At 38.4% G+C, this 12,474-nt stretch overlaps 1 protein-coding gene across 1 annotated transcript; it reads left to right on the plus strand.

Annotated features, from left to right (window-relative positions):
• The first annotated feature begins 19 nt into the window (after positions 1–19).
• Positions 20–12,310, plus strand: LOC111335233 (pachytene checkpoint protein 2 homolog). Its single transcript, XM_088752591.1, has 17 exons — positions 20–248; positions 586–751; positions 1,520–1,637; positions 1,972–2,027; positions 2,136–2,176; positions 2,543–2,592; positions 2,991–3,063; positions 3,942–4,003; positions 4,121–4,209; positions 4,875–4,981; positions 6,111–6,179; positions 6,873–6,957; positions 7,056–7,096; positions 7,839–7,856; positions 9,154–9,207; positions 9,572–9,641; positions 10,625–12,310. Exons 1-17 carry the CDS (start codon positions 163–165, stop codon positions 10,718–10,720), a joined length of 1,281 nt encoding a protein of 426 aa, XP_088608717.1. The 5' UTR covers positions 20–162; the 3' UTR covers positions 10,721–12,310.
• The last annotated feature ends 164 nt before the right edge of the window (positions 12,311–12,474 follow it).

The following is a 12,474-nucleotide window of genomic DNA, read 5'->3' on the forward strand; positions in this document are numbered from 1 at the left end:
CAGCTTCGCTGTCCTTCGCTGTAACTTATCGCATGTTCATTTTTCTTGGCGCAAAAATTTGAACGAGTAATTCTCTTTCCGCAATGAATACCTTCGTAAATTGAAATTGTTTGAGCGATTGAGAACAAAAGAGAGACCTGCAAGATCAACTTAGTCTCTGTTATGGAGCTAGTCCATGATCTCTCAGAGGCCCTTCCTCTTCAGGCTCCTCTAACCTACCATGTTGAAGTCCTTCAAAATCCATCCAGGTAAATGAAGAAGATGGTCGATTACCCCCAAAAAAACTATAATGGAAATGAAAACAATTTTAAAAATCCAAGATTCACGTAAATTTTGTAGACTGAAGATGGGTTAACTGGTTTCTATTTCAAAAAGTGAACACTTGGAATGTACCAATTCCCGGAAGACTTGCATATGTGATTTAAAAGCAGTACAGCCGAGTACAAAGTTTGACATGCTTCAGGAAAAGATATTGTTAAGTTAAACCCGACGTATCTATTTACTAAAAAACTTTGAGTGAAAAATAGTTTCTTTTTTGTAAAAGTAATGTTTGTATAACCATATTTTCAATCTTTGAACTCATAGCACAGCCCGCTCTGATTTTATAAAAGAGCGTGTGAGAAAATTTTTGATGTGTGAAGCAACTGTTTATGGCGACACCACCTTCACGGAATTCACAGATGGGTTTTTGACGGAGCATGTGAAAGCTGTGAGTGTCTGTGACACAGATTTAGTGTCTAAAGAGAGACAGGTATACAAATCATTCTAACAAGTTTAGATAATGTATTTCAAACAACGAGTCTTGTAATTTAGAGCAGTTTTCTTGTAAGTGTTGAAAAACCAAAACTGAATTATTAATCACAACCACCAATTGGAGCAAAGGTTAACATCATCATTAGATGATGATGATTAGAGAACTCAAAGTAAAAACAGGAAAGCTGCTTGAAGTGCAGCAAAACACAAGTGACCAAATTGGGATCATTTTTTACTTTTGGATTGGATTGGCTTAGATGTTGGCCCAAGTTTTCCAAAACCAAAGAAATTCAGGGTTACTTTTGATAGTCAAATGAAAATCAGTCTAATGGAATGGAGCAACCACATATTTCAGATGAAACTCATGGATCTGAACAAATCCCTGTTTTAACTACCACCTTCAACTCTTTAACTCCCAGATATGATTAACATGTAACTTCCCCCTATAAACTCCATACATAATCAAGCAAACAGGTAATGAGAATACTTAAACTTAACAAGAATTACAGTTGTTTTTTTTTTTTGTGATCTTACACCAAATTCTTATCAATAATTCACAAGGAAATGTGTAGTAGTCAGAGGGGAGAATTAACAATTGGATCTTCATTTCTTGGGAGTTAAAAGGCTAAGAAGTTCTGTATTGATGGCAGTGTGGACCTCAGGAACCATGACTCTATACTGTCCCAATGCCATGACCTCATCTATGGCTTTCCATGCTTCTACTCGTAGTCATTAATGTGGCAAGGCTGTTTTTCTTTTTGAACAGAGTAATCTCAAGAATTGCAAACTTGCAATCCATGTTTTCCAATTGCATGATGATGGGCCAGCAACAGAAGAATTAGAAGACGACATAGCAGCGGCTAATCATTGGCTTCTTCCCTCGGGTATGTGCATAAGTCAGTCCACTTTGAGGTGATAAAAAAAAATGCAAATATTACCTATGATATTTTTTTGATTATTATAACTGTTATCCATCCTCAGTGTTGTTAAGTATAGCCAAAAGGCAGTAAGGTTAAAATGCCAACTTGTAGGAAGCCAACCCGTTGGCTGTTTGCAAGTCTGTAATGACTCAGCCTCGGGCCTCTGATTGCAAGTCCAGCTATTTAAGCAGTAACCCTCTTCCTTGATGAAAATATTTGCTTCGATGGTTGCAGCTGAGTAATTGGATGAATGAATAAAAGAAAATCCTTAATTATGACGACATACTTTCCTTTTCAGATGATTTTCACGGAATGTGGGAAAGTCTGATCTTTGATTCAGATGTCAAAGCCCAGGTGAGAAAACCCTTTAATTTTCACTTCTAGTTTTTCAGTTTTGATTTTGAAAACATGTTTGTGATATTTTCTTCTGATTTTTTTTATTATTATTTATTTATTTTACAGCTGATAAACTACGCAATGACAACATTACTCTTCTCAGACAGGTCAGGAATAATCCCTTCCCACTGCAATTATTTTTAATTTACATACATCGTTTGAAGAAGTTATGAATGCCCCACATGAAGAAATATTGTGGGTTAATAACAACATAAGGAAGAATGCATAGAAGAAAGCTTTGTGCAGGCGTATAAAGATCCAGACTAAGTGCAAGACCTTGAAAAAAATTGCCTTAGAGGCTTTATTAATTTTTGACTGAGAGAAGAAATGATTGTGCAAGAGAATTCACATAAAATGATTTGAACAAATAAAACTTGTGTAGTGTGAAAATTCTCCATTTCTCCCTAACTATTTCATTTTCTATCCCAGAAACTGTATCAATGACACACTGAAATGATCATTATTTTGTTTAGGGGTGTGAACAGTAACATAATATCATGGAATAGAGTGATTCTACTTCACGGTAAGGATGGAAGAGGTCAAAGATTGCTCTCTGTTCAGGGAAGAAGTTTATATTTGTGACAGGGTAGGCAAGAACAGGATAACTTGGTTCATAACATTAATTAGCCATCCTAAAGAGGCCACAAATGTACCTTCTACCTCAAGGAAATTTGTGACTTTAGTAGGTAATAATTTTCATGAATTTTTCTCTAAATGGCAGGGTGAGAGCAGGTCAGGGACTGTCATGGAATTTAGAATTTCTTTCCAGGTCTGGAAAGTTGTGGAATACAAGTGTGGGTTATGAAGAATCATGATGAAAAATTTTGGGAATTGTTTTGGGGTAGATCCAAAAGCAAGACATCTCAAGAATTAATGATCCATCTTAAATGTTGTATTTAAAGTAATTTTTTTTTGCACAAGGTCCACCAGGAACTGGGAAGACATCTCTCTGCAAAGCACTGGCTCAAAAACTGAGCATTAGATTGTCAGATAGGTGAGGCAGCATGAAAGTACAGTTCTGTTGCAATCACAATGAAAATTGTGAAACCACATAATTGATCACTACTCCAGGACCAGTTAAAACAAAAATGGAACAAATATTCCAAAATGATAGAAAGAAATCAGCCAAAATCCTGAATGACTGGAGCCAGAGCAGAGGGCTGGTTCTGTGGAAAGTGCTGCTGAAGACCACTGTGTTTAAGTCTGTTGAATACAGCAAGGCAGGATTGTTGTTGCTAAGCACTGGTTGCATAAATCGCCAGATGGAAAAGAGGTGATCACTGGCTGGATTTTTGGCTGGCAATCACTTGGTAAAGCACAATGGGCCGGGCACCTTTCAGGTCACACACTTACAATCCTTCACCACCTTTGAGCTGCCTCGCTTCAAATTTCAGCTGGCAGCATAATTTCTTAGCTAGAACCACGGCAAAGTGGAAAGTTTGAACCTGCAACAATTTTACCTTTAAAAATCAAGAAAATTAGCAGTAGGGTACCATTTAGGGAGTCTTAAGATCAATTTTTTGCAGAGGGCATTTAGTTAGGTGCATAGTCATTCTTATCTTATTCTAGTTTTTATCCTTATACTATGTTATTTAGACAGGACCCCTTTGATAACAGTGCTCCTGCACTGTAGGGCTATCCTGTATAAATATTCATTATTATTATTATTATTATTATTATTATTATTATTATTGTTATTATTATTAAAGTCCAGTACCCTAACAACTGTGCCATGCTGTCCCCTGTTTCATTAAATACTATAAGTCTAGAAACAAAAAAATATGTAAGTTTTTAGAAATTTTAATTTCTGTGACTAATTCAGTTCTTTGAATGTACATTTACCATACCATTTTTTTTTGTTTGTTTCCCAAGGTATTCCTATGGGCAGCTGATAGAGATAAATAGCCATAGTCTGTTTTCAAAATGGTTTTCCGAGGAAAGTACTAGTATCATACTTACAATTTCTTTTTCTCTCTTTCAAGTGTTTAAGCATTTTAAAATTTACTATTTTTTTGGTTTCTTTTTTATTGTATTACTCTCTTGATTAAAACAGAGTGGAAAACTTGTGATGAAGATGTTCCAGAAAATCCAAGAACTACTCGATGACAAAGATGCACTTGTTTGTGTCTTGATAGACGAGGTACATATCCTTGAAGTTCACTTTACAAATTCCTTTTCTATTCTTTGGGGCAGCTGAATTTTCATGCTTCTTAATGCAACTACCAAAGGAGGGGTGGGGGGGGGGGCGGCAGATACTTCCCAGTAATAGGCTTATGGGGATATGCTGCTAGATAGGGATGCACTTTTCTCAACTGAATTGACTATGATAGGCAGGGCTCGACACTAACAGTAGCCAACTAGCCACAGACTAGTAGAAATTCAGTTTTGGCTGTGATTTTCGATTTCCAATCGCAATTTTGGCCAGTAAACAAACTGAAATTGTCGAAACATCTAAGTTGTCACTAGCCACTTGGCTTGTAAGTTTAAAAATTGGAGTCAAGCCCTGATAGGGTTGCATTTTCATTAGAATTTCTAGAAAGGGATCACACATTTTTGAGATTTTGGAGGTAAGAAAATCCTGGTGAGAAGGGATTTAACAATAAGATAGATGCATCAACAGAAAGTGACTCTGTTGGGATCGTAATATTACGTTACCCAATTGGCCACAGAATAGACTCTAATGGGGTAGGGGTTCTGAGAGGCCAGTGGCACATACCCGGCCAAAATTGGCACAAGTACGGTTCCTGCGGGGATTACACACCCGTGTTAAGACATTCAGTTATGCTACATTATATGAACTGGCAGGTTGAGAGTTTGACTGCAGCTCGCAAGTCTGCAATGCAGGGCCAGGAGCCTTCAGATGCAATAAGAGTGGTAAATGCTCTGCTCACACAGATTGATCACATTAAAAGGTAATCACTCTATAAACCCACAGAGGTCTTGAAAGATAATTTCCTCAATTAGCTTTAACTAGTCTGTCAACCTAGGCAAGTGAGATGGACCACACTGTAAGTTCAAACAGGCTACCGAGTTACTCCAGTAAAACTGAAGATTCTCTTGAAAATATTCGATTCTGATTTGCATGGAGGGAATGTAGACAAAGGAACAGTGGACTTAGCATCAGTGCTGTTTACCTGTAGGAACATGCCCCTGTTACATTTCCTAAGGGACATTTAACCACAAAAGCTGGAGATTTGGGAGTCCATAGATCATCATCTTGACGTGATTCCTCAGAAAAATCAGTGTTGCACCGGCTAAATAACGACGATTAACATTACAAATATCTCATACGATCAGTTGTTAAACTATACGTAGAAGTGATGTCATACCTACAGACAATAGTTTTATGCACTCTTGTCTTTACAAGTGCAGCCCAGGGATATGCATAATAAAACAATCATTGGATTCGGTTTTCGCATGATAGCGATAATTATCAAGGCCTCAGTTTGTGTTATCGGCCTCAGTCTTCGGCTTACGCAGATAACACAAACTTTGGCCCTGATAATTATCGCTATCATGCTCAACCTCATCCAATAATTGTTAAGTATCTTCGCCACGAGTACGTATCTGATTCACTCGATACAACCTCGTATCTAGAATGTGACTCCAAATTTGGTTTTCTACCATGAATGGAAGCTCTAGAGTTTGCAAAACTCAGCCCTTACCTTTCTTTTAGTATACTCGTCAATTAGTCTTGAATTTGATTGACTAAACAACCTCCGCATCAGACATGAGAAGTTGCACTTTTCTCTCATTTTCCTCATTATCTTTGTTGTTCTGTTGTCATTGTCTCGTGTACTCCTTTTCTGTGCCTTTCTCTTCTACTTTTGCCCTTTGTCGTTGTTGTCATTTTTCTATCCCTCTTTCCACCCTCGTTTCTTATCTTTTCTAATTGCGTTTTCAATACTCTTACTCTTTCCCTTAATTCCCCATCTATGATGATAATACAAACGACAGTCTAAGAGAATAAGTATTTTTAATGTAATGTCTTCGAAAAATCGCCCCACCCGCCTGATTTAAGACTCACTATTACCTTTTCAGATTCCCTAACGTAATCATCCTGACCACCTCTAATGTGACTAAAGCTATAGACTTGGCATTTGTGGACAGGTATGTTGAGTGAAGATTTAAATCTGTGGAAAATCTGTTTCTTTTTTAATTTCGATTACGCTTTTCCACACCCCCTCCATTTTATTTTTGTTTTCACGCGTGACTCGCGTGATTTTTCGTGAATTAGCCAATCATGTTGGGGTTCATTCGTCTTGGCCTTGACATTGGAAACACTGGCGTGGACATTTTCTCGCGCGTGTCTTAGTTGTTCTGCTTTCGGAGTTTAGTCTTTGGTTGTTGTTTTTCAGTTTTCGTTCACGCTTATTTTGATCCCTTCGGAAATTTAAGGAGTTTTATTTAAACCGAATGTCGTGATAATTGTCATAACATTTTCTACGGAGTTCGGACTCTAGTCTCTTTTTTTTCGCCATCGGATTTTTTTAAATTCTATTGTGGGTGTCAGTAAAACAGCCGGCTTCCCTTGCAGTTTAGTAACTAACCTCCTTCTTACGGCCTGTCGCCTTGGAAACGGGCGTTTGTGTTTGCGATTTATTCTAAAAGGTTCCAGAATTTAGTGTCTCTTAATCAACGTAAATGAAGGTAGTTCAAGAAGTCCAGTGGTAGAAAGGTTCGAACACGTCATTCTCAGTTATCGATAATGCAGTATGATGCCTTTGCTTTTTCATTTTTTTGTTTTTGTTTTTGTTGTTGTTGACGATGATTTTTCGGCATCATTTCTCTCTCATTCAACAGGGCAGATATCGTGCAATACATCGGACCTCCCTCTGTAAATTCAATATTCTCCATTTATCATTCCTGCATAGCTGAGCTTATGAGGGTAAGAATTGCTTTATCTACTGCCTTATGAGGATAATATATCGTATTTGTCAGCGAGAAGGTGTCGTTGATGTTGTACGTTTGCTGTTCTTTTTCCAGGCAGGGATAATTTCTCCTGTGCAACAGATACTTGGCATAAGGTTTGCTCTATTTTTTCATTTTTTTATTTTTATTTTTTTCGCTTTTCCTGTGAAGTGCCATTTTCTTATTGTTTTACTCAAAGGAAAATTAACCAGAGGCTGATTCTCCCTTATAGTCCTCATTTCAAGGGAAATTCCTCTCAAGTTTATTGTTAGAATGGAGGTAACCTGTATCCATTGAATAAGGAAATTTTGTATTGAGTTTTGGAAGTATTCCGGAATTGTATCGGTTTGCCTCGCTACAATCTGTGATTGGTCCAGAACACTGGCGCCCTTTATTTCAACCAATCAGATGTAAAACTAAAACCAATCACGACTAGCTCACATGGGTTCTTCCCCTCCTCAGGCAGTTTACTCGTTCTCACCTTGAGTTCGCATTTGCTCATAAAGACACATTTTCGTTTGTTTTGATCGGTCGTTGTGGTAGCTGTGGTTTTGGTTTTACGACAATTTAATCGAAAAGCGGCCCCGATGTAACATCAATCGCTCGTGTTGTTTGAATGTTTCTGCGAAGAACGCGTTGCTTGGAATGGCCTCGTGAGCAAAATTCACGACACAGGATTGGTTGTTTGATGAGATCTCCAGTTATGGAAGTGATCGAAAAACAACTTATCATTGTGAGAGTATGGCTCATGTGAGGACTTCAGTCTCTTGCCCTGGCTGATAACGACTTGAGTTACTGTTACTATATGCTAAAAAAAAACATTTCTTATTTCTTCTTTTCAACGGAATTGCTGAACAGAGACTTGGAAGTGTTACGGTGAGTTGGCGTTTTATCAAACGTTTTCCGCTATCACATCAGCATTCAGAAAATGAGCGCTTTTTTAACATCGTATAAAAGGAGAAAGCTCGATGGACCCGCTACAGTAGAACCCCGCTGATTCGGACTACCGAGGGAAACGAAAACAGTTCGAGATATTATTCGAGGAGTTCGTTTTCGTCGCTTAAAGGCATTTTATTCAAATGTAATGGCTTCAAATTCAATTTAACCGAGCTCAAGTTAGCGAGGGTCTTCTGTATTCTGATGAACTGTAAGAACGGGTAAAGGGTGAATTTACTCCTGTCTGTACTATAATGAGTATAATGTACTATGTAATGTACTATAATGAGTTTCATAATGTACTATATAATGTACTATATAATGTCCTATATAATGTACCATATAATGTACTATATTATGTACTATATGAGCACGATCCTTCGCAGTAAAGCACTATTTGAGCAATAGTGAAAATCAGACCTGAAAAAAAATTTTCAGGCCTGTACGGGATTCGAACCACTGACCTCTGCGATACTAGTGCAGCGCTCTACCAATTGAGCTAACAAGCCAAATTGAGCTAACAAGCCAACTAGTGCTTTACTGCGAAGGATCGTGCTCATATACGTCTCATAACCGCAGTTCACACATATGTTTCATATGTTTGTTGTTGTTTGATTTATCATCTACGGGTTTATGTCGAATTAATTTGATGGCCTGCTCCCAGTTGGCTTGTTAGCTCAATTGGTAGAGCGCCGCACTAGTATCGCAGAGGTCAGTGGTTCGAATCCCGTACAGGCCTGAAATTTTTTTCAGGTCTGATTTTCACTATTGCTCAAATAGTGCTTTACTGCGAAGGATCGTGCTCATATACGTCTCATAACCGCAGTTCACACATATGTTTCATATGTTTGTTGTTGTTTGATTTATCATCTACGGGTTTATGTCGAATTAATTTGATGGCCTGCTCCCAGTTGGCTTGTTAGCTCAATTGGTAGAGCGCTGCACTAGTATCGCAGAGGTCAGTGGTTCGAATCCCGTACAGGCCTGAAATTTTTTTCAGGTCTGATTTTCACTATTGCTCAAATAGTGCTTTACTGCGAAGGATCGTGCTCATATACGTCTCATAACCGCAGTTCACACATATGTTTCATATGTTTGTTGTTGTTTGATAATGTACTATATAATGTACTATATAATGTACCATATAATGTACCATATAATGTACTATATAATGTACTATATAATGTACTATAATGAGTTTCAGTGCTCACTGGCTAAATATTTTTTACTTTTTCAGTTTTGTCCATAACGATGCCACAAATCTGAGCCTGGAGCTTTTAGAAATAGCGAGGTTGGTTTCACAGAGTTTGTCTAGTGTATACTGTTAAAATTGACCAAATGTCGTACCCTATTTCTACACAGAACGCTTTTGATACTGCTGATCCTACCAGCATGTTTTGCGCAGGTCAGCTAAGCACCCATAAAAAGCAGACTGTAAGCTTCTAGCCTCACTTAGTTATAGGTTTTGTGGTGGTTCAGTGGAAGTGTATCCGAAATCAGACATGGGTTGAGAATCCTCACGAGAACTTAGATTTACAAATAAAGACATTAGAAGATGAACATCCATCTGTTCACATTAACATCTGTCTCGTTGGAACGCGATATTTGTACATTGTTTTGGTCAGTTTTTGATGTTCTATTTTATTTTACTACAGGAAGAGTCATGGACTTAGCGGAAGGACCCTCAGAAGGATTCCATTTTTGGCACACGCGCGACACATTCAGGTCAATTTTAAGTTGTAAATTAGACGCATATTTGCCTTCATTCGGGCTTTCTGTTGGAGAGAAACTTTGTTTTTGTGCCTGTTTGGTTCACGATCACGTCTACATACACGATGAGATTTGCATTTATGCTTCTCTTGATTAGCATTAGATAGCTCAGTTCATATAGTATGTTTCTTGATGAAAGCCGGTTCACTGATAGATGTTCGCTCATAAAGAGATCTTTGATAGGGTTCGCGGTCCGACACGTTCCGAAAACGCTCGACATCTTTTACTGTAGTGTGGGCCTACCGCGAACGCTGTATGCGTATTTTGTATGTGTTTGGAGCGTATTATACATAGTAACTGTGCTGATTTTGCACCTCTAAAACTTCTCTTCTTCCGCCATTATGCATGCCTTAAGCTCATCAGTCAAAACGGCGCGCATGTGTGTTAAGGACTTGACTGCCATCGGCAACTGAACGAAAAAAAAGAACGAAGCCGGAATTTCAACTTGGGCGTCTCTTTGGAAAGCCCGAGTAATTATCGGGATTTTGTGATGTTGTTGTTTGTTTGATTCCTCTCAAGTCGAACAAGTGGGTTCTTTACCTCTCACTAGAGGTTTCATAATTCTTCAAAATGTATTCCTAAATGTTTCAAGTATGTCATTTACAACGTGCGTCAGTTTCTGCATTCTTAACTCCTCTTGGTTTACTTCCTGCTTTGTTCTGTCCTCTGACACCTGTCTTCAGGTGCGATTTGAGGTGTACCGCATCTCGGCGTGGTCGCTAGGTTTTCCTCTAGGTTGAGCTCAGGAAGATCTTAAGAATCATTAAGTATTGGATTAGAGCTAGGGAGGATACGGTTTAAACAAACAAAAAAAAAAGGAGAAACTGAATTTCATTCATGAGTGCTGCTGGCCCTTTAGGAGAGGTATCATCATTTTGTTTAAATGTGTTTTTTTTTTTTTTTTTTTTTTTTTTTTTTTACTTTTGTCTCCTACCCAGGCTCCCTCTGTCACGTTAGCAGCCTTTCTGAGTGCGCTTTCCTGGATGGTGGATAAAAAGTTTGAAGACCGCGAGAATCTGAATAATGACGACTGACCACCGCGCGGCTGTTTAAAATGATCTCGAGTAGTCTTTATAATCTAATGTTAGAGACAGAATTGGATTTCACAACTGTTGTCCCTTTGATAAATACGTCTCCGTGCTTTTCCACCTTTTTAACGCAAATTTAAAGATTTAATGTTCAGATGATATTACCCACGCTTACTGGCAGCGTAAAATTGTTTCTACAACTCAGGATTCATCTTTTGAGGGAAAAATTGTGAATACTACTGCATATTGCTGCGTCGTTGGACGCTTTTTCATGCACTGTCTAAGTATTAGGAACAAGTGAGAGCTTGAAGTCGTCATCAGTGTGGGAAACGGTAGATGGAAAGCTGAAATAGTCTCCCTGAACCTTCTTCAACAGTTATGGTTTTGACTGTTAGATAGAGATAACCGGCAGATTAGATACCTTTTTGAACCAATCAAAAGTGGTGTCTAAGAGCTCTCACGCTATTGGTGGTAAGTGCGGGAAACTGTCACGCGTGTACCAATTGAATTCCGCTCCTGATTGGTTAAAAGCCAGCATCTATGTTCTGAATGGCTACACTCTCAGATTGTTAAGCTTTGTGCAAGAGATGTAAATACGGGTAGTTCATTGGTTGACGAAGTTGCTTACCGTATTGGCGAAAACTTGAAACGCAAGTTTTCTATTCTGAATCCTAATAGAGCATATCGCTGTTGTCTTTGAAGCGTCGAAGTGCCTATGACACTTATTTTTTTTCTATTCTACATCAAAATATAATGACTCTTAAACATGTTTTTGCAACATTTGTGGTATTCTGCCCTTTTCTGAATTTTTTATCAAGCTCTATAATCCGCAGATAAAATGTCTGACCATGCAAAGAGGGACTGGGCGTAGGAACACAGTAGGAATCTTGTAATGGGAAATATTCTTCATCGAGTCAGAGATATTCGAAAAACCCCGAACTACGCATCGAAATGGCATTTTTTTGGCTAAAAAGATTGTAAACAGTAGCTTCCACACTCACTTTGCTTCTTTGATAAACTTGGTGTTACTACCGTTACTTCGCGGGTTCCAGTACTCTTCAACGCGGCCAAAGAGACACGGGGAGCCTAAGTTCGACTCAATTTCGGACTTTTATCTTCTCGTAAAATAACAGACGCATCAGAATCACCCCCAAATCTTACCAGACACCCTCTAGATACTTCTATTTTTATAGTTTAATGCTAAAAGAATAGGTGTCATAAGCACTTTAAGGAAATTTTCTCCCCAAAAGCAATAACTGTGGCAGATATGTGTTAATATTCCTGTTTTGTAGTGGGACGGAGGAAGATCTAAACACTGATTCATCTCCACCAACAGTGTTCAAAGTCAGAGAGCAAACCATGCAAAGGTTAAATTTTGAGGGTATTTGAAATTTTCGGGTGATCATTTGCTAATTTCAAATAGCCTGGCATCAAGCTAAAATCGGAAGCCGGAGTTATTTCTTTCTCTAGGTTTGAAGATCTTCCTTCAGTCTCGCTGTGGTTCATTTTACTCGCTTGCTTGGCTCGAATTTCGCAGCTCCCCTTGGGGCCAATACTAGCGCTACATTAATTTTAAATAAAAACAATAAAATGCAAGACTCTGATGTCATCATTCCCGTCACACATTGTACGAAATAAACAAGGCCAGGGACCTGCCGCGAACTCAACTAAATTTGACACACACCGTTTAATTCGGCGCAGTTAGCCCCAAGGATCATAATGCGACAATCGGTTGCAATTATTCGTCTTAAAAAAAGAAA

This window comes from Stylophora pistillata, chromosome 3 (assembly GCF_964205215.1).
Source record: "Stylophora pistillata chromosome 3, jaStyPist1.2, whole genome shotgun sequence".
Lineage (NCBI taxonomy): Eukaryota > Metazoa > Cnidaria > Anthozoa > Scleractinia > Pocilloporidae > Stylophora > Stylophora pistillata.